The sequence below is a fragment of the Platalea leucorodia genome (genome assembly GCF_965183815.1).
Source record: "Platalea leucorodia genome assembly, chromosome: Z".
NCBI classification, from domain to species: Eukaryota; Metazoa; Chordata; class Aves; order Pelecaniformes; family Threskiornithidae; genus Platalea; species Platalea leucorodia.
Genome location: NC_138858.1, coordinates 31,047,920 through 31,072,643, shown reverse-complemented (window position 1 = coordinate 31,072,643; position 24,724 = coordinate 31,047,920). Strand labels below are relative to the sequence as shown.

The following is a 24,724-nucleotide window of genomic DNA, read 5'->3' as shown; positions in this document are numbered from 1 at the left end:
TACTAACAGGACATAATTTTACTCTAACTGTACAAGCAAATATTAAAATTCTGGCTACTTCTTCAGAAAAACTAGTACAATATGTAGCTCTATGTAGACAGCTTCCCTCTCCAAATGCCAACTTAACTTATAGACAATAAAAATAATATTACTGGCTTATTCTCTACTTGAAAATAGCTCTTAGTAAAATTAACACACTGACTATCAGAATAACAGAAATTCCTTCTTAGCTTTACAATGAAAAAACCCCACATTTATAAAGCTATTACAGTTAGTGTAAAACAATTCTTCTCAATGAAACATAGCAGTATTTAGGGGTTTTTTGCTGGTCTTAGACATGGCAGACACAGATCTAACCTGCTCCAAAATAAATAGACTATAACCAATGTCTCCCTTACATATAGAAATACTGGTTTCATGAAAGCAAGATTTAAAATGCTGTGATTTGATGACATAACGGGTATATTTGAATGATGGGAGGAGTCCAAACTTTGCTTAAGAATTACTCGAGTTAATCTGAGTACATATAGGCAGAGTTTGAAGTTACTGAGATCCTATTTTGCGTGTATTGGAAATAATGTTTGAGAAATCCTAAACTACTTCTCTTCTGACTAAGAGTATTCATAAACACACATTTCTTATGTGTTCCTTGATGGTGTCTGATTTCTGTTGAACAGGGATAATGCTAAGAAACTAGCCAGGTTGCACAAAAACATGCAGATCTCAGATAAAGGACACATTGGTTAGAAAAATATAAAACAAATGATCTTTTCTTTTAAGGAGACATTTTCTCTGGAATTATGTCAGGTATCAAGTCAACAGCATGTCTCTGATCTTGGACTCAGATATAATGAAATTGAAAATTGAAGAATGTAGAATCTTACTCCCTTCTAACTACTTTTGCATGTATCATTTAATCTTGGGTAATTATTTAATCATATCTAAAATGTACAGGAGTAGAATTTCCATCCATTGTTCTGAAAGCTGATAAACATTAATTGATTGTCATAGAAGTAAAACACTTGTAAATCATGACTGACAGTGATTTGTTTTGTGTGTTAGAAAAAACTGCCACATTGTGATAATGGGAATGTCTCAGATTTCCAAATACAAAACTTCACAAGTCTACCATACAACTGAGCTATTATAATTGAAAATCTATCATTCAGAGCAAGTATTTCATACAGGGAAGTTGTAAGTGAGCTGAGCAGTTGATTGTTAACTTGCACCTTGGTCAGCCATAAATTTCGGCTACATTACAGCACACAGAAAATGTCTGTGCTCAGCATTGCAAAACTGTCAGTTACTGATTTCATCATTCAGCAAGGAAACTTTCTAACCTTATAGTTCTCAAAAATAGATTGGCAAGTTTTCACTCCCCGTGTGATTGTACTGGTGCTCAGCTGAGTGATCATGAGGGAAGAAAGGTGATCATGGGGGAAGCAAGGTATTGCAGCCAGAATGCTGGGAGATTTGTGCTGGGATATGATTTATACAGAAGTCAAAGAGAGTGTCAACTGTCTTTTACAGCTGGCTGATAAGTCTACAGTGTAGGCTGGAAAAGAAGAAATGCATTGTCTTTAGAGCAAAGGAAGAAACAGACTGCAGCAGTTAGATCTGGTCAACTATTATTTCTCCTTTCTAGCTTTTTTAACTGAAGATAAAATCTTATGGATGCAATGAATGGTTGTTTTATTTGCTTGTTTTTAAGATCATCTCTCTTTTCATTTTCTATTCTGTGTTTCTTCACATACTAAAGAAGAATCATAACTCAGATTTCCTGGCTCTTAACAAAATGCAAAACATTGGTTTCAGTTAAAATTTTATTATTATTTATTATTATTTTTTATTTTATTAATTATTATTATTTATTTTATTATTTTATTAAAATAGAAAATTGATCAGTTTCTTACAAAAAAAATTGTGCAAACAAATAACTTTACACAAGCAACCTCTGTAAATTTGTATTCTGTGTGATAGAATCCTGATTTTTTATAGAAGTCAGATTTTTTAAATATTTATTTTCATGTTAGATTTCATAGAAATGTAAAGTCACATAATGCTCATTAATAATGTAACTGATAAGAATTTGAATCTGGATATATCTGGCATTTAATTTCACGTGTACTTAATTTCATGAAAAAAACATGTTAGTAGTGATAGCAGTAAAAACAGAATAATGGATAATAGCAGACAACCATACATGCTACACTGGAAGAAACATTTGTATTTATAGCAGATTGTAAATATGGATAATACATGAAAAGCATTTGTCGGGGTATTTCTCCCTTTCTTTCCCCCTTTCTCCCTTTTCTCCCTCCTTCTCTTTCCCCTGCCATCCCCCTCTCTCTGCACTATTCTAGAATAACAAGTTCTAGAATAAAAAATATACCTCACAAAGATAGTGTGCCTTTGGGCTTAATAATGACTCACTAAATTTTTAAGAGAAGGAATAATCTATGGCATGCACAGTCTGTGCATAGGTACCATAGGCTGCATAATATCTCTTATTACAGTCGCCCTACCTCAGGTGCTTATGATGTGTAAGACCAACTCTCCACTCTGTTGCAATGGTTTTATACTAATGCAGATCATTTGAAGTCATTTTAATGATTATCAGCATCTTGTGGCACAGTAATGGGTCGTTCTACAGTTGCATTCAGAATCATTCCCTCTTACTCTTTTTTCTTCATTTCTGAGTATAGGATGGACAGAAAGTTATCTTATTGTTGCTCTTCCTCCCCTCAGGAGTTTGTTAGAGGTGCTAGGTTATATTCTAGTTACTGTTACCTGGTCACCTTTCACGGCACCAAACAGAGAGGAGAAGCCTCATTTGCATCTGTGAGATTTGCTTCTTGGGACTCTGATGATAAGTGCAGCAAATCATACTGCACTAGGTCAGGTTTCTGTCCATCATGCTTCATGAACTATCTCTTCATCAGCATGGGTGACAGGACAGGATATTTATCTGCATCTGAGTCACGGCAGTGGCCCACATGCATATAAGCACAGACCCTCCTTTTTCATGCTTTTAAATGAATACACCAGCTTCTGAGCCAAGATGTCCATAAGGAACAGGCAAATTTTTGTTATATGTAGCAGTAACATCAGGCAGGGAGTTGGGGCAAGCATCAGTCCTGGCAGCCTGCAGCCTGCAGCAGCATCCATCTGCCAGAAGCTTCAGGGTGCAGTTCTGCATTACAGCTTGGACAGCCTTGCATCAGGGTGCTGCAGTAGGCTTTCTCCCTTTTCCTTATTTTGGTTTTGGGATTTTTTTTTTTTATTGTATTTTTTTATTGTATTGTATTGTAGCCTCAGCGTGAGACTGTTCATCCAACTTCATCCAAAGGAAAACTCTTTCTTATGAATTTGTTTATTAATTGTTTGGAGAGTGAATTTTCTGCTGGATAAGCCAGATAAACAGACTTGCTCTTGATGGATCAGGTACCAGGCAAGTGGCCATGCATGGACCTGGGATTAGTGGCAGTGACACAGCACTCACTTCCAGATCAGTTCAGCCATAATGTGAAACAAATGCAGTTCTAGTCACTTTAACAATGCGATCTTAGGACAACTTTGGTCCATATAAAGTGGTACCACTTCTATCCTGACCATCTCGAATAATACCACTCCTCTCTGTTCACTCCCAGTCCCTCGTTTCCACTGCCACGAGCACCTTTGCTTTTCTGGTCATTCAGTGAGCCAGTTCAGGGCACTAAACCAGCAGGAAAATATTTGTATTTTTTATAGTATCCCTCTGCTGATATAAGAGATGTCAGACGTGATAAATCTCCATTATCCATGAATCAGGACAGTCTTCTCTCTTTTGCAGTGTATGGCAAGAAAACACATGTAAGTCCTTCTGTCCAAGGTCCTATCTGTACAAGTAGCCCTTGTCCTGAGTACAGTCTTGTTAAGCATCTGGAAGAGTTTCCTTCCTCAGATTTGAAAAATACCTGCTATAATGGAAGGGTACTAACCAGGATTTAAAAGACAAGAATTCTGCAGGTGCTCCATTTCTTTCTCTAACGCCTCAACATTTCTTCATTATAATTTTTCAGTGTCTTAAGGATTTTTGTGATTTATTTCCATTTTTTTTGTCGATGTTATAATAATTTCTCCTTTTTTATTTCTTGTGTTTCAGTTGCGATCGAGCTCAGAGCTTAGTCAGGACATCCTGAATGACTGCCTTGCAATTCAGCCTCTCCAGCCAGCCCTGTCACCGCATGATGCTACAGATAATACCAGGGGACACTCCCCCGGGCCTGCTCACGATATTTACCCAGGTATGGAAAAAGACAGATTAATATTATTGCTCACTTAAGATTAGGGATGATTTTGCAGAGTAGGATGTACTCTAAAATCCATATCTATCTTATGAGAAGGATAGAATCTGCAAAGTAATATAAAACGATAGATTTTGAACAGATTTTTACACCTTTTTTGAAGGGAGGCAGGACAAATCATATTTTATCCATGAACAGACCTACTGCAACAAAGAGCAATATTTTTGCTCTATAGGCATTTGACTTTTGCTAGCAATTCACTTCTACTATTCCTTGTAGCCATCTTGAATTCACTAAGCTTCATTTAAAATCAAAGGAGTATTTTTCCTTTTCCTTATTCATGGATCACATATCAGTTTTCCAACAGATCTACATTAATGAACTTAAATGCTGCATTGTGAGCTCTCATATTATGACTATAAATACGCCAATAAACACATTTATGCTATAAATGTGATAATTCTATTTTATTGTTTCAGTTAGGTATCTGAGATTTTCATATTAAAATACCTAACTCTGTCATACCTGGCTAAATGTACACATTTCAGCTAAATTTGAAACATTTGGTAAGTTATGAGTGGTAATACATCTCAAAGCTCAAGACAACAATGGGCAGGATGTTCTTTAATGCAGTATTTTAGTAGTTGTAAAGACATCTGGTTTTAACTTTCAGGCAGAATGCATTACATCTTCTAGCAGTTCAACTTTTAATTGAGAACCAGATGTAAGAAGTGAAAGAATTGGCTGAATGTTACGTGCAGTGCTGAAAATGACATTATATGAAGTGGCCACTTCAATAAGTGGTTTTCTTTTACTGAGAGGCTTGTAAACCTATCAATTCTATGCTATGTTTTTGTCAAGGCTGTTGTGAGCTACACACTAGTTGGTGGTGATGTAGGTTTATATGACAAAAATCAGGAAATTTAAAGCTGTGATTGACTGTATCCTAATTTGTAAAATAGTTGGTATTACTTGTATGCTGTTAACTTTTAAATGCCTTAGTCTGAGTGTGGGCTGAGTGTGGCATCTGTTATTTGAAAGCTAAAGGAAATTTCAGATTTTAAAGATCTGATTTTGACCAGTGAACCTCTAGTGACCTGTTGTTGGTTACAGTTGCTTATTTTATATTGTACTTTGAGAGGGAGTTGGATAGTGAGGAATGTTGAGATGTAAAAAATTATTTACTGGCATTACCCAATGCAATGTGCAAAACTGAGAGAGAATAAAAGACTCAGCTTTTCCTTTTCCTTTCAAGTTCCTAGATAGGATGGAAGCTAGGTGGGGACAGTGTGTCAAATGAGCTGAGACCAGGTTTTCAGAAATTGAGGATATTCTCAGAGGAGATTTCTGCTGGAATCTATTGAGCACTCATCTTTTTTATCAGTCTAGCTTCCAGACTATGATTAAGTGTCAAACTCCGGCTGCTGGGTCAGTCCAAACCTAGACTGGCAGCGGCTTGAACAAACTGCTGCCCCATGAGTTGTCAGGATCCTAGGCCATGTAAAGCTATTGCCTCCAGCCAGCCCTTAGCTGGCAATTGTCTGCAGTCATGATGTCCCATAGACAGCTTCTGAGAATGTGACATTACTTTTTGTAATCTCATTCATGCCTTGTCTTTCAATACTTGGAGTTTACACTACTAACTATTGGCATTCTTTGATAGAATAATTTATTTTGTTTTTTTCTTACTTGGCACTGCTTCCTATTGTGCAGCAATTTTTATAGTATTAATCAATATGCTTTTATCGGCATTAATTTCTCTGTAAGTAATAAACTGCTTTCCCTTACATGTGTTCACAGCTATCTATAACTTGGTAAATTTCTCGTAGTTTTATTCGCTTGTGTTTTTTCGCATCAGTTAACTGAGGATATTCTGTCAGGTATAGATGAAACCATGTCACTGCATTTTTACAACTACCCAATCCAGTTGAAATGAATTGTTTCATTAACTACTTATCAGGACTGCTACATAATATACTATGTGAATGAGTAGATAACTCCAGCGGGGAGGGAATTATTTTATCGAAATGGCAACATGAAAATTATTCATGCCCCAAGGAGGCAAAAGCAAAACATATGAAAGCTTAAGTGTCCTGCGTTAGAGAAGCTACCCTTCAAACTTCTCTGAAAACAACATTTCTTCTAAATATAAAGAAAAACTTGGAGACTTTTATGAAAAATAAAATATGTAACTTTTATTGGGAACTGTTACAGACAACATGTTAGTTAAAATGTGTCTGTGCTACTTTTCAAGTAGCATTCTTCCAATGCTGTTAAATCAAACTTTTCTCACTTGAAGGTTACTTATCGTTTATGCACATTTAAAGCAAAGGTAGTTTTTCTCCTTTCCTAAAAGATCTACAGAATAAATGTTTGAAAGCAAACTACTAGAAATATGTAAGAGATGACAAAAGCAGACATTTAGATGCTAGTCCATTTCCACTTACCAAAGTACAACAATGCCTGTAATGATCAGCATTTCTCTGTACTGTTCAAGTACAGAATCTGCAAATGCAGATATATTTAAATTAAATAGAAAAATAGTATTTTTCATTACATATCTATTGCTTAAAGTTAAGACTGCATAAATGTTTTTTCTTATCTTGCGACCTTCGTGACTTTATAAAAGAAATCTGAACTGAGTATAATCTTATTAATACAGTGAGGTAACATAGAATCATAGAATGCTTTGGGCTGGAAGGGACCTTTAAAGGTCATCTAGTCCAACCCCCCTGCAATTGGCAGGGACATATTCAACTAGATCAAGTTGCTCAGAGCCCCATTTAGCCTGACCTTGAATGTTTCCAAGGATGGGGCATCTACCACCTCTCTGGGCAACCTGTTCCAGTGTTTCACCACCCTCATCGTGTAAAATTTTTCTTGTGTTTAGTGTAAATCTACCCTCCTTTGGTTTAAAACCATTACCCCTTGTCCTGTTGCAGCAGGCCTTGCTAAAAAGACTATCCCCATCTTTCTTGTAGGCCCCCTTTAAGTATTGAAAGGCTGCAATAAGGTCTCCCCAGAGCCTTCTCTTCTCCAGGCTGAACAACCCCAGCTCCCCCAGCCTGTCCTCATAGGAGAGGTTCTCCAGCCCTCTGATCATCTTTGTGGCCCTCCTCTGGACCCACGCTAACAGATCTATGTCTTTCTTATGCTGGAGACCCCAGAGCTGGACGCAGCACTCCAGGTGGAGTCTCACCAGAGCAGAGTAGAGGGGCACAATCCCCTCCCTCGACCTGCTGGCCATGCTTCTTTTGATGCAGCCCAGGACACGGTTGGCTTTCTGGGCTGCGAGAGCACATTGCCGGGTCATATCCAGCTTTTCCTCTATCAGTACCCCCACATCCTTCTCAGTAGGGCTGCTCTCAATCCCTTCATCCCCCAGCCTGTACTGATACCGGGGATTGCCCCAACATAGGTGTGGAACCTTGCACTTGTCCTTGTTGAACCTCATGAGGTTCACACGGGCCCACTTCTCAAGCTTGTCCAGGTCCCTCTGGATGGCATCCTGTCCCTCAGGTGTGTCAACTGCTCCGCTCAGCTTGGTGTCATCTGCAAACTTGCTGAGGGTGCACTGATCCCACTGTCTATGTCACTGATGAAGATTTAAACAGCACTGGCCCCAGTATGGACCCCTGAGGGACACCACTCGTCACTGTTCTCCATCTGGACGTCGAGCCATTGACCACAACCCTCTGCATGGGACCATCCAGCCAGTTTGCTGTCCACCGAACAGTCCGCCCATCAAATCCATATCCTTCCAACTTAGAGAGAAGGATATTGTGGGGGACTGTGTCAAAGGCCTTATAGAAGTCCAGATAGATGACATCCATAGCTCTTCCCTTGTCCACTGATGCAGTCACTCCATCATAGAAGGCTACTAGGTTGGGCAGGCAGGACTTGCCCTTGGTGAAGCCATGACAGATCCTTTGCTTAAAACTAACACAAAATTACATTTACAGGTCTAAAGTTAAGCAAGCATTCATACTCTTCTAGGGCTAAGCGCAGTGCATATTTTGTAAAACAGAAATTCAAAGTCTGTTTCTACTGAAGTGCGAAATTTCTGGTAGCATCTAGGTTTTAATTTTTAAAAATACATAGGCTTTTGGGTTTATCCAGTTCGTAGAATGAAGATGTGAGCAATTCATTCATAATAAGAACATGTAAATGATGTTTCTTCTACTGTGACATCAAATCAATTTACTTTCTATAGTGCAATCTAGGCTCCCCAAGGCTGAAACAATCATAAATAATGCAATACAAAAAAAAAATTATTTTTACTATGCTGTTTAGTTAAAACTTTACTATTTCATATTTAAGAATAAACCAGAATGTGTCATTCATTTATAAATAGTTATTGAGTATCATACTCTGCTCTGCTCCAGAGCAAGCAAACAATATTACTAAAACTTGTCAAGTGCATGATTTTCTTTGAAAGTTGGAAATTAAGGAAATTAGGAAAGTTACAGAAGGAAAGCATCAGGAAAGTTACAGAAGCTTTTGCAATTCTAAGTGTATTTTAAATAATATCTTAGACTCCAGTACTGTGAAATGTGACCTAACTACTTTTATGCCTATGACTTAAGATGTCCTTTACTTAAGTAACACTTTTCCTTGTGGGGGTTATTTTTTCCAATGAAATAGTACTGAGGTAGGTGCTCTGCACACGTAATAAGAAAGAATTCATTCCCAAAGGAGTTTATATCAAAGATAATGTTAGGGCAGTAGGTAGACACAACAGGCAGGTAGAGGACTCATACAGGAAAAATGGAAGAATTTTATTAAAGCAATTGTCGCAGTGAGTGAGCTCCCTAACCATTAGGCACCGTGGGCAGTGCAGGAGATAGATACCTGAGGAATAAGCAGTCTTTTTGTTAAAGCTGGCGGCCTTGCGAAGTAGTTAAGGCTCATTACTGGAAGAAAAAAAGAATGAGAAGGAAGAACTAAGATATGAATGACCATTGCAGTGAAAAATGGGGTTGTGTTTGATGCATAGGGAATGTTTCCAAAAGAGGAGGTGATGTAGGGTAGCCAACAATTAAGAGGATCTCTGTTGTCACCAACAGCCAAAAAGCTGAATTTAAGTATGGCATACATATCCAGAACTCCTACTAAATGTGATGTATTACAAGGTAGGACCATACACACATTACAGGGGGCTGAAAAGTGTTAATGTTATTATCTTACCTGTTTTAAAGAGGATAGTTTATTTCCCTTCAGACTTGTCCTTTTGTTCACCAGTTTTACTTCTGAGTTTATAATTTCCATTTTGAGATGGCTTAATGGTTCTCCAAAAATTGGTGTAATGATTGGGTTCACATTGTGAAGAAGAGAGCTTTTACTGATGAATTGGTACAAACATTGTAAGCAACAAGGCAACTCTACCATTTATAGTTCCTTTCTTCATGATTAGACAGAACTTCAGAAACTGCAGTCCACTGAAAGAGAAGAATCTGTCTTGAAAGGCAGGGATGTGATGTAAAGATGTCATGGCAGGAACAGCTTTAAATCCCAATCCAGACCCCACTTTATTGCTTCAGGGATTTAATTATTTCTTAATCTCAGAAACTATAGGAGTTTCCAGGATGTCCACCTTTCTCAACTAATAATCAGTTCAGCTGCCCATCATTGCAAGTGTCCAGCAAGAAGACTAGAAAATGTTTATCATGTCCAGCTCAGAGAAAAGATCAAAAAATGTTCCAAAATTAGAACCACACACCTTTTCTTATTTCTATTATAGGCTGCTTTGGGAAATTCTTGGGTAGCAATTTGGAGGCTTTAAGCAAGCACCATTTAACCATTTTTATCAGAGGCCTGTAATTACCTATAAACTATCTCTGAGATTTTTATTCTGACTCAGCTGGTAATTCTTCAATGACTTTCTTCATTTTCCTCTCCTGTTTTCTGAGCTGTGGAGTAGGGGAAAAGATTCTTAGTAGATGGCGTGATGTCTTAGGACAATTTTTACTTGTGGAAGATCTTTATGTTGTAAGCATTTAGATTTCTAAATGTTTGAGGTAAGAGATCTCAAAAGACAGAGATTGGTTGTACAGATCTCAAAATAATGAGACTGGATTACTGTACCAAGTGCTTTCCTAGACTTGTTTTCTTCTCCTATCCAAATATCTTGAGTGGGTGGACTTTGTAAACTCCCCAGCTTTCTAAGTGCCTCCAGAACTTGGATGCCTCCAGTATCTCTGATCTGCCTGCAGAACATCTGAAGAGAGGTACAGAGACCATCAATGCAGATGGTCCATGTGACTTACCCACTTTGGAGACAGGCTTGTTATCTTCATAATGCAATTTTGAGTTCTGCTCTACTTTTTAATGCATGATGGCTTCTTAAGTTCCATGCACACCAGAGTCTTCAGATTTACAGATGAGCTGGGCAGGATCAAGGCAACACAGGCAGCATGTTTTACATTTGCTGGGCTTACCACTTATGGCTCAACACAGCACATGCCCACATACTCCTGGCCACAAAATCCTGTAAGGAAGTATGGACTCCCTAGGGGAGGTGAGAGGGGAGAATATATGGAGGTGATGCTCGCAAGTGCAAAAAGCATTTCAGATTTTTGCTCTGTGCACTAGTAAATCACTTGTTCACAAGGACCACATAAATATTCCTTGTAGAAATGGAAGGTTAAATATAGTAATTTAAAAAAACCACTCTTGCAAATGTATGTATGTAATTTTAATTGACTGAGCTACAAAATAAAACCTTCACACTGTCTTATTCTCAGCCCTACTCCAAATGCATGCTGGCAGTGGCAAGAGGAGAGGTATTTTGGGGGTAGAAAGAGATTGACAGAGTGCTGATTTGACAGTAATAAATCCAAGACAGTAAATTATACCATTGTTGGTAATTTGCAAAGGGGAGGGTGATTCTTCTGCATTTAAAAAATGTTCAATGAAATTACAGGTTTCTGGCTGCATTAAAAAAAAAATATTTTTTTAGGCTTTGGATTCTGTAACTTTTTAAATGCTACTTTTCTGCCTTTTGTTTTAAAGGAACCTTATTCAGAATCAGCTTTTTCTCTTCCAACCACCTAATGTGTTCCTATGCATTATGAAAATGCATGTGAATTTAGCTTCTCATACAGAAGCCTTTGCAGAGATATTCTCATGGAAAATTCTCATGTGTTGATAAACTGATTTGTGATGAGACTCCGGAAATGAAAACATGGCTCCTCCCTCTCTGTGGTTGAAAGTCTGTGGGTGTAACCCAATCCGAGGTTCACATTCAGAACTAACAGGTTATATTCATCTGGTGTAGCTTGGGCTTTTTATGGGACATAGCATCAACAATTCTTTGTTTTGCTTTTTTGTTTTGGTTTGGGTTTTTTTTTTCAGAATATCTGAATCTTTTAAAAATTACTTTAAGTGTTTTAGTTTATCTTGTATTGATAGAGAGAAAAGCCTTGTTGTAGGAAGCCTTTTTATTAAGCAATACTTACACTTAATTCTGCATTTTTCTGTGTGGACCTACCTGGTGGTGGTATATTGGAGTCAGTGAGCATGCTGGTTGCCGTGAACATTTGTTCAGTTTTATACCATTCAAATCAGGTGTTTAATGGAATCAGGCACTGAAAAGACATTCCTTTGTATAGGTATTTCCTGCCAGCACTTTGAGCAAGTAACTCACATTTAGCAGCTAAACCACTAGAAAAGCTTGCCACACACACAACTCCAAGAAAAAGTGGTCATCTAGTAGTTTCTTCAATAGTGTCCAAAGTTTTCTGTCAGTCTCTTAAGACTAGCTCTACTAGGGAAATGACCTGTCACTGACAATATTTGTTGACGGCTGTAAGTCTGTAGATGGCCAGTGGCTGACAATGTTTCTCTTCAACTGGTATTTACAAGATTCAGGGAGTAGCTTGGACCAATGCCATGTCTACACTAGGAAGTTTTAATAGTAGCATTTCCACTGGGAAGCAGCTGCCAGGATTGCAATTTCACTTCACTGGGTGCCCATGGAGGTGCTTTTGTCAGCACAGTACCTCTATGCAGCAAGAAGCTGCACTGACAACAGATGTGTTGCGCTGCCCGTGGGTGTTATAAGGTCTCCCACACCATCATTTGTGGTGCTGCTCTTGGAGGCTTCATTACAATTACTGTGGGAGCCCAGGTATGCTCTTCTGTCATGCTGTGGTCATTTAACATACCCTGTGTACAGGAATATGTTTTTGCAGCTAATATATATGCGTTTTCTTCTTTTAATATCCTACCTGCCCCTCTAGTTCCTGCCATAGTTAGCTCTTACTTTGCACTGTGTACTGTCTCTTCATCAGAAATGAAAGAAGTACAGAGAAATTGCTGGGACAGCTAGCCAAAAAGTACTACAGTAGCAGATACTGCTATGATGGTGAATATTGCAGTGGGCTTTAGATTGCTCTAGCTCTGAGAAAGGACAGATGGTTGCCCATGCCTGGCTGCAGAGAGCCTTTTCCTGGGGACAGAGTCACCAGGTCTCGGGCAGTGCTGTGGGAACCTGTGCTACCACTGCAGCCTGGACCAGCTAGAAATGTGCAAGCTCAACTTACAAAATACTTGCTTGAAATCCTTATCATGGTTGTGGCAGAGAACAGCTATGACAGGGAAGAACAACTCTTGCTACCTTATGCTGGAAACCCAGTCATAGTCAGCCGTTTTATTCCTGATCAACCACAGCCTTGAAGAAATTTGTTTTAAAGTCAAACATCACAGTACTGGAAAACTAAGTCATTGTATTTTCTTACACGTTTTAATAGTTTTCTCATGGAAAAAATGCAAGTTGCTGTATTTCTGCAAGGAACAGTTTAAATAGTCTCTGGTTTTATTTAAGTAATCAGAGTTTTCTTTTGCACTGTACTGATTTGTTAAATATTCTGCCAGAATGTGCATTTGGGTTTTTTTCAGTATTTTCTTCCGCACTGCATGTAAGCATAAAATAATAAATTCAAAAGGTCATTCCTTTGTTTTCCCCTCTGCATTTGTCTTGATGCTGCTCTGAGAGACAGGTGTGGAGAGAGTGATTTTTGGGGTGCATGAGCAAAATGAAAAAACAAAAAAAGCTACCTTCCCCCATCTTAGGCACGGTTCTTCCTCAGCCCTTTCTTAGTGAGTTACTCTGCTGGCTTAAGTGATCCCTGTGGGATCTGCATCCTCTGTACCTCTTTTAAGGTTTGGGATACTTTCTACTATCAGATGTCTGTTGTCACTTGAGTTGTGAATAGGAGGCTCTGGTCCATATAAGAATTAGCAAACAGTAGAGGCTAGTGGCGAGGGCAGCCGCAGGCATTTTTGTTGATCCTCCTGGCCATTTGGGAGGGCAGCCCTCACTCTTCCAGCTTTGCCCACCAGCGTAGCTCATACCAGCTTTGCCTAAACTTTGACATTACTTCTGTAGCATCTATAGTAGATATTTTCATTCACAAAATGATTTCCTGTCTGTCATCTCGGACTGTCTGTCATGTCCACCAGCTGAAAGATGTCCAGGACTGGTCTTTAATGAGGCTACAGCATAATTAAACTCCTGAGCCTTTCCTTAGCTCTGCCTTAGCCTGGTGAATGTCGAGTGTGTCACAAAGGCTGGCTTGTAAGGATGAATAGAGGCTTTCCAGAAATAGGCTGAGGACTTGGGAGATGAATTGGACTTTTCACCTTTTTGATCTTGGGTAGCAACATTCAAAATTGTGACATGTGAAATCATTTTCTTGAAGATGGATCTGTGGTGGGGTTACTCCTAAAGTAGTGTTTGTTCTGCTAGGACTGCAGCATCCATGCAGGTATTTTAGCCTAGAAAGATCTTTTACAAGTGACAATGCCCTTTCGGGAACTGGTTTAAATTCTAGGGGTTTATCAATAAATTTGAATCATTAGCTCCAACATATTCACTAACATAATGTAAGTTTTATAGGTAGAATTTTATTATGTAAACTAGGCCTAAACAATACTTTTTTATACACTGGTAGATATGACAACCAAACAGTGAGAGATCATTCTTGTGTTGTAGACGGCCTATGTAATTCATTCTCTTGGTTCATAAAATATTTAAGAGCATGTATTTGGCTGCCATTCAACATCAACATAAGTTACCTGGCACAGATGTCAGTAAAAATAATTGAGTAACTGGATTTTCAGAGGGATTTGGTAATCAGTGTCTTACTTTCTGACTGCCTGATTTAAAGAACTTCTGAAAATGAGGTCACAGAATTGGGGTCAACTAACTAGGACATTCAGAGGGAGTCCTGTATTGCTTTTTGTTTAATCATGCAGAACCTTTCCTTATTTGGAATGTATACAAGAGCAACCTCATAGAAAATTATCAAACTGTTAATGTTAGTTTAAATTTTCTGTATGCATTACTGGGGAGTCTGGGGGCAATAATAGCAATATTTGAGTTTGGGTTGACCTCTTCAAGAAATCTGGGATTTTTACAGCTGAGGGGAAAATGTGGAAAGTATTTCGTTATTTACGAAACTGTGCTTTCTGTTCACTAGCTCTAAAAATAGATCTTAGGAAGTATTTGCCACCTCTTCTACAACAGGAAGTTACAGAAGGTTTGCAGGCTTGTTCAGACAAAATTCCCAAGACAAGGAGCACAGCTATGTCATGCCTGGTTTTATGAAAGTGTCATCTGGGAGCGGCAAAGATTATTTAGTTATTTTTTTATGTGTTTTGTTTTTCTTCCCTTCAGACAGAAATCAGCACTTGAGAAAAAACAGTTAGTTGCTAAGAACTGGTGCTACAGCTTTAGTGGAGGTGTTACCCATTAGTATTTGGTCAGTTATCAATGTTTTCACCTGCCTGATAAGGGTTATTTCTCTCCTTTTGCTTTCAGCAGTCGTGTTCCCAAGCACACAGACAAGTCGAAGTGGAACAGCAGCTGGGGCAGTGTCCTTGTCCCACCCCAGAAGCCACCCCTCCCCAGGACATAACGTACAGGGTAGTCCTCTCCATCCTCCCCCCCAGTTACCTCTTCTCTCAGCTGCGGACTCAGAGAGGTAAGACCAGCCCTTGCTTTTCCCATGCTGAGCATAGGGCAGAACTGCCTTCAGAGCTGCCAGGATGGGTGGAAACTGAATTGCTGGTGTGCAGAAAGTTGCTGGTGGCAGCCTCTGGGTAACAATTGCTCTGGATATATATGGGTTTACCAGGGGAAGGAGACATAAAAGGGACTCTGTCATTCCAGCCTGTGCAGGGAGGCTTTCCATCCATCTCCATTTAAGGGACTTCCTCCAGTCCCCTCTTGATCTCCACCAATGGCCCAGGCAAGGAAAGTCGTACTGAGTGGGACACTAAACTTCAGAGGAGCCCACCCATACCTTACAGAATGAGGGCCCTGAGATTCATGTTTCTGTTTACTTGTGGTAGGAGAGTCATATTCTGACAATATTCTCTCAATACTAAGTACTTCTGCAGGATCTTGGCATTTTTTTTTTCTTGGCATTTTACTAAGACCAATAGATAATGAAAGAATTTTTAGTTCACTAGTTTGAGAGCTTGATTTATAGTTGGGATTTATTTTATGCTATCTAGGTACAAACCCCTTGACCTTTGCTGTTTCTGTGATTTTAGGTATTTCATTGATGTGAAAGCAGATTGCTTGGAAGTGGTTTAATTTTCATGTTTAGACATTCCCTAAATTATTTTCAGCAATCTTTCCAATTATTTATATAGTGTATGTATAGTGTATAGTATTTATATAGTGTATGGTATTATTTATATAGTGTATGGTATTTATATAGTGTATAACTCCACTTAGTTCATTGAGCTGGAGGTCTACCAGATCGCAAGACTGAAGAAGCCTAAGCAAACAGGTTTCCAGTGGAAAAGTGAGGAAGATACACCATCACATGAAATACTGAATTCTTAACCATATGTATATGAATATTTACACATTATTTTGTTAATCTCTGTATTTTTCAGAGCTATAAATGATAAATTGCTGTATTTCATTAATGTATTTCGAAGTGTTTAATTGCCTTGAGTGACAGAAATGCCAGTAATTTGGAGAACACAAAGTGTCCAATTATAAACCTGAAAAGAACATTCACTAGATTTCAATTACTGATAAATGAGCATAATTTCTTTGGAGTAAAGCAGTACTCACGCTACATTGTATCAGGAAGATGGAAGAATATGATGGCTCAGGGAAATGACAACAGGTGAAAGTTCTTTTTGATTTCAGACTGCACACATGAATTCAGCCAGTTCTGGAGCCACTGGAAGTTGTTGAGCTTTTTGTACACCAGTCTGAGATGAAACTTACCATTTCATGATCATTGGAGCTCATCTAGTGGTTCAGTCCTTGCTCCCCTCTCCTGGCCACACGGCCCTGACCTTTTTCCCTTGCCCTGGCTCTGGCCATCTGTGCAAACTCTGGGGCTGCTATGGTCTCTTGCCTGACCAATGGCCCAGGCAAGGAAAGTCGTACTGAGTGGGACACTAAACTTCAGAGGAGCCCACCCATACCTTACAGAATGAGGGCCCTGAGATTCATGTTTCTGTTTACCCAGAGGCTTTTTCTTACCAGTATAGTTTTCTTTCCAGTGCATGAACTGTCCACCATCCATATCCAACAATTGCCAGAGCACGAGGTGACAGGTAGGAACAGATCAATAGTTATTACAGGTATAAATTTCATGATGAAAGACAGTGATCTTCTCACTAGCCCATTTCTGAGACAGTTACTGGTGTAGGACCATAGCAGATGCATTTAGAGCATGACTTAACACATCATTAAGTCCTTAAAGGCGTTACAGACCTCAGGATACTACAGTACTCTACAGAATAACAATAATAAAAAGCTAGTGTGATACACTCCGTTCTCATACATTAACTGTACATGCTGTCTCTAAAAAGGCTTTAAGTGCTAATTCCCATACGTGGAGCTACTTTGGATTAAAAAAAAGTGCCAGTATCTTCTTTTAGGTAGTATGACAAATGGCAATTTAAATTCAGAAAAGAAAAGAAGTATTACAGCAGAGTTAGTTTGATTTCAGAACATATAGTACAAATTAAGGGAAATGTTTAAAAGAAAAACTAACACAGAATCTGCATCTTGAATCTAATGCAGTCCACTTGCCTAGGGGCCCTGCGAGTAGGCTGTCATTTACACCACCTCATGGGTGTGATGATAGCTGTGAAAACGTGAACTGAACAAACCAACACTTCAGTATACAAAGTGCCAGAGATAGTGTCTTTGAAAGTTGTGAATCACCCTGTTTATCCCAATCTCATCATAGAGAGCACTGCAGGATTTAGGGGTGCAAGCAGGGGATTTGTTCCCCCCATGCTGTGCGGTTCCTGATGCGCTGTGCATGCCTGGGGTCATTCCAGAGCTAGGACTGGCTCACCGGCACTAGCCCCTGCAATAGGCTGCATTGTTGGACTGAAGCCGATCCAAGCTGGCCTGGCTGCTTTGAGGACTCTGGGGGCCAGTCATGTGCCCCTTCCATTTTGGACAGCAGACTCAGGTTTGTGAGTGACAGAAGCAGAAGGAAATAAGCACTTTCCCTACATCTCCAGGTACCATGGGGTAGAGAAATAATTGGAGGGCTTCTTTTGTGTCTTTCCCCACCTAGGTGATGGGAGTAAGAGTGTGGACTTGATTAAGCCTTATTAATGTGAGAAATTGAACCAAACATATCTTACACTGCTTTCATTCTGTGTACAAAACTCTGTCTACACAAATTGCAAGTCAGATAGAGAGTTTGGGTCGAAGAAGCAACTTCATTTATCAAAGGAGAGAACATGCATAATAAAAATGCAGATTTACATTTTGTTTGTTCCAGCTCTTTGATACTAACTTTCAGTGCTCCCCTAATATGAAATATTGCAGCTGTTCAATGAAGGTACCAAATGGTGATGGTACCCAAAAGCACATGTATAAAAGACAGTATGTACTTGGCTTCCTTTTTGCTCATTTTTTGTAATAAAAGAAGACATGGGCATTCAAGGAAGCTGAAAAAACAATCTAATTAAAACCTAGATAAAAATTTTTGGTTTTATATGGCATAGTTAACATATGTAGCTCAGTGTCCCAAAATTTATGGTGCCAAATGATTGATTTTTTTTTAATTATTATTATTTTATTATTTATTGAATTACCCAACATATGCATTTTGCTTTTTAAGGCTTGCTTTTGTGCAAGAAGTACCCTGTTAACCAATGTGAGACCAGAACAGAATTTTTCATTTGAACTTGGTGTTCCCGGTGATTTTTCACCTTCCTGTGAACCAGAGCTAGTGGTATGTCCCTGAAGCATGACACATCCTGGCTTGACAGGAATTTCTAGAGACTATGTAAAGCTGGAAAGAAGGACTTAGGGCGGAACTGTTCAGTTTAGCATTACTGTAATGCTATAATAAGTTCTGCAACCATGCTTCTTTTTGCTTATTTGAGTGTGTGGTTATATTCCCTTGATGCTTGTGCTGTAAAATAGTAAGTAGCTCCAATCCAGACTTCCAGAAGCAAAAGCCTCTGAGTATGTCTACCAAGGAGTCAAGACATCCGATCTTCACATATTACAAAGCCCTTTGTATGTGGCATACAAGGGTCTGCCTCAAAGAAAGTCTTTGGTTAAAGACCTTAACAGTGTGGTTTTGAAATCAATACAGTAATTTCTTTCCAGGAGTGGGACACTTCAGAGGATTGTCTACTGAGACATTATCACTTTTTTGTTAGTAAGCAAATGACCCATATAAATGACAGATGCTAAAGAGTCAAGGTGGCAGCCAGTCTAACCCTGAACCTGAGCCATAGAATCATAAAATCATAGGATCATAGAATCATTTATGTTGGACAGGACCTTTAAGATCATCAAGTGCAACCATTAACCTAAGACTGCCGAGTTCACCACTAAACCATGTCCCTAAGCACCACATCTACACATCTTACACCTCCAGGGATGGGGACACAACCACTTCCCCGGGCAGCCTGTTCCAATGCTTGACAACCCTTTCAGTGAAGAAATTTTTCCTAATATCCAAGCTAAACCTCCCCTGGCACAACTTGAGGCAGTTTCCTTTTGTCCTATTGCTTGTTACCTGGGAGAAGAGACCAACCCCCACCTTGCAACAACTTCCTTTCAAGAGCTGATCTAATGATGGGCTAGATGGACCACTGGTTTGATCTGAAATAGCAGTCCTGTGTTGCTAGTGCTTGAGCATGAAAAGGATTTTTAGACACTTACTAATGACTGTAAAGGAGGATATAAAATTAAAGTCTACTGGCACGTGCAATCTAGTCCTGGCAGACCCCATGGGGATAGAAGCCTTCTGTGGGATCATTGCTGTGCAGGGTGTGAAGCAGAGGTTGACGAGTGCAAATTCAGTGGCTGAACAAAACCATGGACAAAAATTTTGGTTTGTGTTGGCCAAAATATTTCTGTTATGGGAGAAGATTCCCTTCCTTTAAAAAAAGTCATTTGCAACAGAAGAATCATTGGAGAGAAACATGTTGTATCATAGGTAGGAAAAAATTTAAGGTTTTGTTATTTTGGTCAAATTAATGCATTCATGATTTTTGGGGAAAACATTTGATTTTTCAAAATTGTTCTTGGCAAAAGCTGTGCTTTCCTTACAGGTGTTTTTAAACCATGTTTATTTGATAGTCATTGATAGCTAGCTGGACTAACTTACAGTGCAATACGTTGAGTTACAGAATACTCTATTAAAACAGAATGTTTCCCCCACTGACAGTGGACTGAGGAGCTGCAAAGTCACTAGCACACAGCATGAAGTGTGGAGCCAAACCAAAATGTAAGATCACTGCAGAATGACAGGAATGCTGAAAGCAGAGAATGGAGAAATCACTCCAGATTTTCTGTATCTGCCTAGAAATATAAAGGCAATCAAGAGGGAGCGAGCATAGATTGTTCCTCACTTAACATTGTCAGAAAGTGCTGCGCTGTACAGGACACTGTTGGAGACAGCAATCTGCCACAGGAAGCTTATGGTTTTGTCTTCTGTCCAGCCAAAACTTGAACTGTAATAAGATGAAATCCTGATGATCTCCTGGCAGTGTCAATTGCATAACATCTGGATATGTTCCCAAACTTGCAGCCCAATAAAAAAGGATTAGAACTCAGTCAGTTAACAGAGCAGCAACCCAATGAATTGTATTTACAAGTTGTTCAAAGAAAACTATGACCTCTGAAGAAAAAAAAAAAGACCAAACTTTTCAGCTTTAATGTTCCATTTCCATTTTGGAAGCATACTGAAAGCAACCATAAGGATTGATGTTGGCTAAATGATGGCACATGTTTTACTTTTCAGTGGAAAGTTGAGGAAAAGCAGAGAATGAAGACATAGCTACATCCAACATAGTTACATAGTTCCTATCTCAAATAATTCCTGCTAGTAGCATTTTGTGCCATAGTGTAGCATGGATTAATGGTAGGTAAACTATGTCTTCTCCTCTTTCCTCATTTATATGCAGGTGCAGTTTCCTTTCTTTTCAATATATTTTTAACAAATATTTAGTTGCAATGAAAATATTTTCTTTGCTGTTCCCAAGCAAAGAAAATATTCCCTTCACTTGCTATTATTACTACTATAGTACAATATGCTGTTATCATTATTTTTTTGTCGTGCTCCTAGTCCCCTGCAGAATTTATTTGAACATGTAGAATGATTGGAATTAACCTTTCTCCCAGCAAACTACTAGTTGGGAAAAGTGAAACACAGAATTTGATGTAATATGACATAATGATCTTTTGCTAGATTTAGCAAAAATCAACTTTTTTCTACAACTCTGAAACAGTACAAACAGGAAAAGCAGAAATATACTAACGCCCTAGGGATATGAAATTGACAGAGCTGTTGTCCTGCAGCCCAAATGGTTATTTGGTATTTTGGTTCTTAACATGTTTTTTCTGTTAAAAAGAAAAATTGCTTGTGTCATACATTTTTTTGTGTAATCTGGTTTATTTACAAAAAGGCAGTAAAAAGTCTTAAGTCCTGTTTCCTGGAATAGATTAGCAGCTCTCAAAGATTTGACAAAATTGATTCTCTTTGAGTACAAAAAAGGGTCAGAGTAAGTTTACCTTCACACTTTTTTTTTTTTTTTTTAAAGGAAGTTTGCCCTTACACTTTTTTCTTGTGATTCAGGGTAGTCTTTTTACCCACATTTGAAATGTGCTTTCTGATATCCTATGAATATGGCCACACAGGAAGGAGAATTTGAGAGAGAGGAAAGCCAGAAGCATGAAGGGAAATTCATGGTACCATTAGTGCTAAAAAACAATATTTCAGAAATTATATCTCAGACACCAAATAAATGTGATTGGCTGCCAAATTATAGATTTTTTTTTTAATGACTGTACCCAATTTTTGTGTGCATTTTGAAATTTGAACTCTTGGTGTTACTTCTTTCCACCATATGTATGTATATGTATATATGTGCACATATGTAGCAATTAGATTAGCCCCTTCTTCCAGATTGCCTCACAAAGAAGACATGTAACTCCAGCTTTTCTTTGCTGCAGTGGTTCTCACTTCTAAGTCTGTCTTGCAATCAATCATGCCCCAGTTCTGCCCCCAAAATGCCAGTCTCCCATCCTTCCTGTGCTCCTCGCTTCTACAGGGTAAGGTTTCAAGCATTGAGGGAGGAAGACAGAAGAGCAGAAAGATTTGGGATGCTGCCTTGTGTTCTTTCTGTTGCCCTTTTCCTGATCTCCTGAAAAAAGAGACAAGGAAAACTCAGCCTCTTGTTGCAGCTTGGAGTTTGTATTCTCTTTCAGGAGGTCGGTAAGTGAAGCAGGCAGTGAGTCGAAGGAGTTTCCTTTTAAGATGGGACTGAAATCCATGAGAGACCTGGAATTTTTCTTGTCATCAGCACACTGGCTCCAGTCTTGGACCAAATTTCCTGCTCTCCCTTTTCCCCTCAGGAAGGGGAGCTGGCTACTTAGCTACAGAGAGCTCTGTGAAGTGGATGCAGGTGACAGCTCTTGGAGACATCAAGCAGTGAAGGTGGGAGAAGCCCACTGAGAGATTCCTGTATAAGCACAATGTCCAATATTACTGGGCCAGTCATGTACTTCCATGAGCTTCCTGAGGCTCGGACTGTGAAATCAAATGAAAGACTGCCAGCCTAAAAGAACAGCAGCTAAGGTAATTCTGAGGTGATGAGTCTTTCAAATTCCCATGGAAAAAGGGCAGCACCATCAAAAAGCTGTAGGTCAGGCAGAGCTTTGAATGGTAATTCTCTTCTTGCTTTCCTTGTTTCCAATCAGCTTGAACAGTGACAACTTGATATCACAGTTATAATACCTGTCTCCACTGCCTTGGATTGCAATGGCAGTTCTGCTTGGTAGGAAGTCTAACAAAAAAGGGTTTTTCTACCACCCAGTTCTCAGTATTTTCTCCACCTACAAAAATAAGACCTTCAGCCCTTTTATGCCCAGACAATTCAGCACAGCCAGTTTTTTAATCGAGGATTCTCCAGGCGCTTGAGATTCTAGGTGAAGAAGCACCTTGTATATATCCTTGCTACAGAGACATAACAGGTTGTTTCCCCACCACACCAAAGACTCATTTACAGGTGGCCAACCATTCTAAAATGAACTGTATGGATAGTTATAAATGCTATACAAATACATTATTTATACTATATAAAATATACTATTACTGTTAGCTTTCCTCTTCCCTTCCTTTTCCACACATTGCTTAGATTGTGCATGTAGTTTACATTTGGGCCAGCTCCAGTCAACAAATGCTAGAGTAAAATCTTTTTTCCATGTAGCCGTGACCAGTACTGGTCATTAACAAAACACCTATATATGTGCCATTTTAACTAATCTCATGAAAACAGGTAAGCTTTGATAACTTTGTCATCTATCTTGCTTACTAGCAAATCTAGTCATTCCCCAGCAGGACACTTTTTCCTAGCTACTATTGGAAAGGGAGAGGCTAATTGATGGCTCCAGAAATGTTCCTGCTCTGATATTGCATCCAGCAGGCATAGGGAAGGTCACCTTTCTGCAACTCTGGCTGGTTCCTGATTGTATCAGCTCCAGGGCTTGGCCACAAATCTTGATGGCAGTTTCTGAGTGGTTACAAGCTGGTCCTGATTGTTTCAGGAATAAAATTAAATTTGCAGTTCCCCCAGTAACACACTGTGATTTGTTCAGGGACAAATCTGGACTGAGACAAGTCCAAGTTTCTCTTTTGTTAGGCAGAAGGGATGTAAAAGTAGATAACTATAGTCACCCATATGAGTAAGCCAGGAATTCATGAAGTGATTCATAAATCATTATAAAGACCACTAAAGTCTACTAAAAAGGAGTCCTGTCTGGCTATACAAAGTAGTGCATTATTATTGGGAGGCTTTTTTGGATGTTAAATCAAATGTGAAATCTGTAATACTGTGCTTTTCACTTTGAGTTTTGAAAAGGGTTTTTTCCCTGTTGTTGGTTGCTGGTTAAAACCATTTTTCGGAGATTAATTTTCACAAATGAATTTTGAAAACGCAGAGGATGATATCCCATGATTTTTTAAATAATAGTAGTAATAAAAGACTCTCTGTGCATTGCTCTTAATCTCTGGCAGCAAATAACAGGCTTTCTATGTGAGTGCTATACAAAAAACTAACTCCAGTCCTTACTCAGGACACATATAACCAGGTAGTTATAGCACTTCTTAAAAACCTCTGATATTTTTATCACAATATAGCTACTGATTTATCTTTTTTAAAAAATTATTGTCTAATATTACTGTGAAACACATGCATGCTTTATTTTCTTCTTCCCTAGCATGTCTTTAAGTCTACACTACATTAGTTACCTGGAACAATGAAATATTTGACACGTTAAAGACTCAATGACGCAGTAGTGACATCTTTATTTCCTCCATCTATATAGCATATCTGAAGTATTATATGTGTTTATGAAGTTAATACCAAATCAGCACAAAGACCATCCAAATCCTACCTAATATGCCTAAAAATGCGATTCTCAGAGAAAACTGAAAAGGCTGTAAATCATCCAAAGTTCATCTTGACACTTGCTATACTCCAAATGTAAATTATGGATCTACCAGAAATATAGTAAATAGGTTTCAAATTAAGTCAAAATCACACAAATAATGTGTGGCGGATACTGATTCTGAGCTGCAGCATAAAATCTCTCAGGTGTCTTGGATTTAAATGCAGTTACAACCTGTACGATGATCTTGTCCAGAGGTGTTCTGTAGTGCTACTACCACAGTTGCACCTTCTGTTGTATTCAGGGTGAGATAACAGCTTCCTTACACTTCTACAGAAAAAACATGTTTTATTGCTAGGTTAAAAAAAAAGTAATCTAGTGTATTGAGGTCCAGTCTTAGGAGAACAAGGACTAGATCCACTCTTTAGGATCCTGGCAGAGTGTGTTCACTACAAGCACTAATCCCTCCTAGCAGCAGCTACTGAGCCCACCCACCACAGAGAAGGGTAGGTGGGTGCTCTTGCTCAGC

At 38.9% G+C, this 24,724-nt stretch overlaps 1 protein-coding gene across 1 annotated transcript in view; it reads left to right on the top strand.

Moving 5' to 3' along the window:
• The window catches only part of GLIS3 (GLIS family zinc finger 3), a gene marked incomplete at both ends in the record, with an annotated part of 167,565 nt that overhangs the window by 131,114 nt on the left and 11,727 nt on the right, over positions 1–24,724 (top strand). Inside the window, 2 exons of the mRNA XM_082335868.1 lie at positions 4,145–4,286; positions 15,109–15,271. Coding sequence (XP_082191994.1) covers positions 4,145–4,286; positions 15,109–15,271 — 305 coding nt within the window. The remainder of the gene's footprint in view (positions 1–4,144; positions 4,287–15,108; positions 15,272–24,724) is intronic.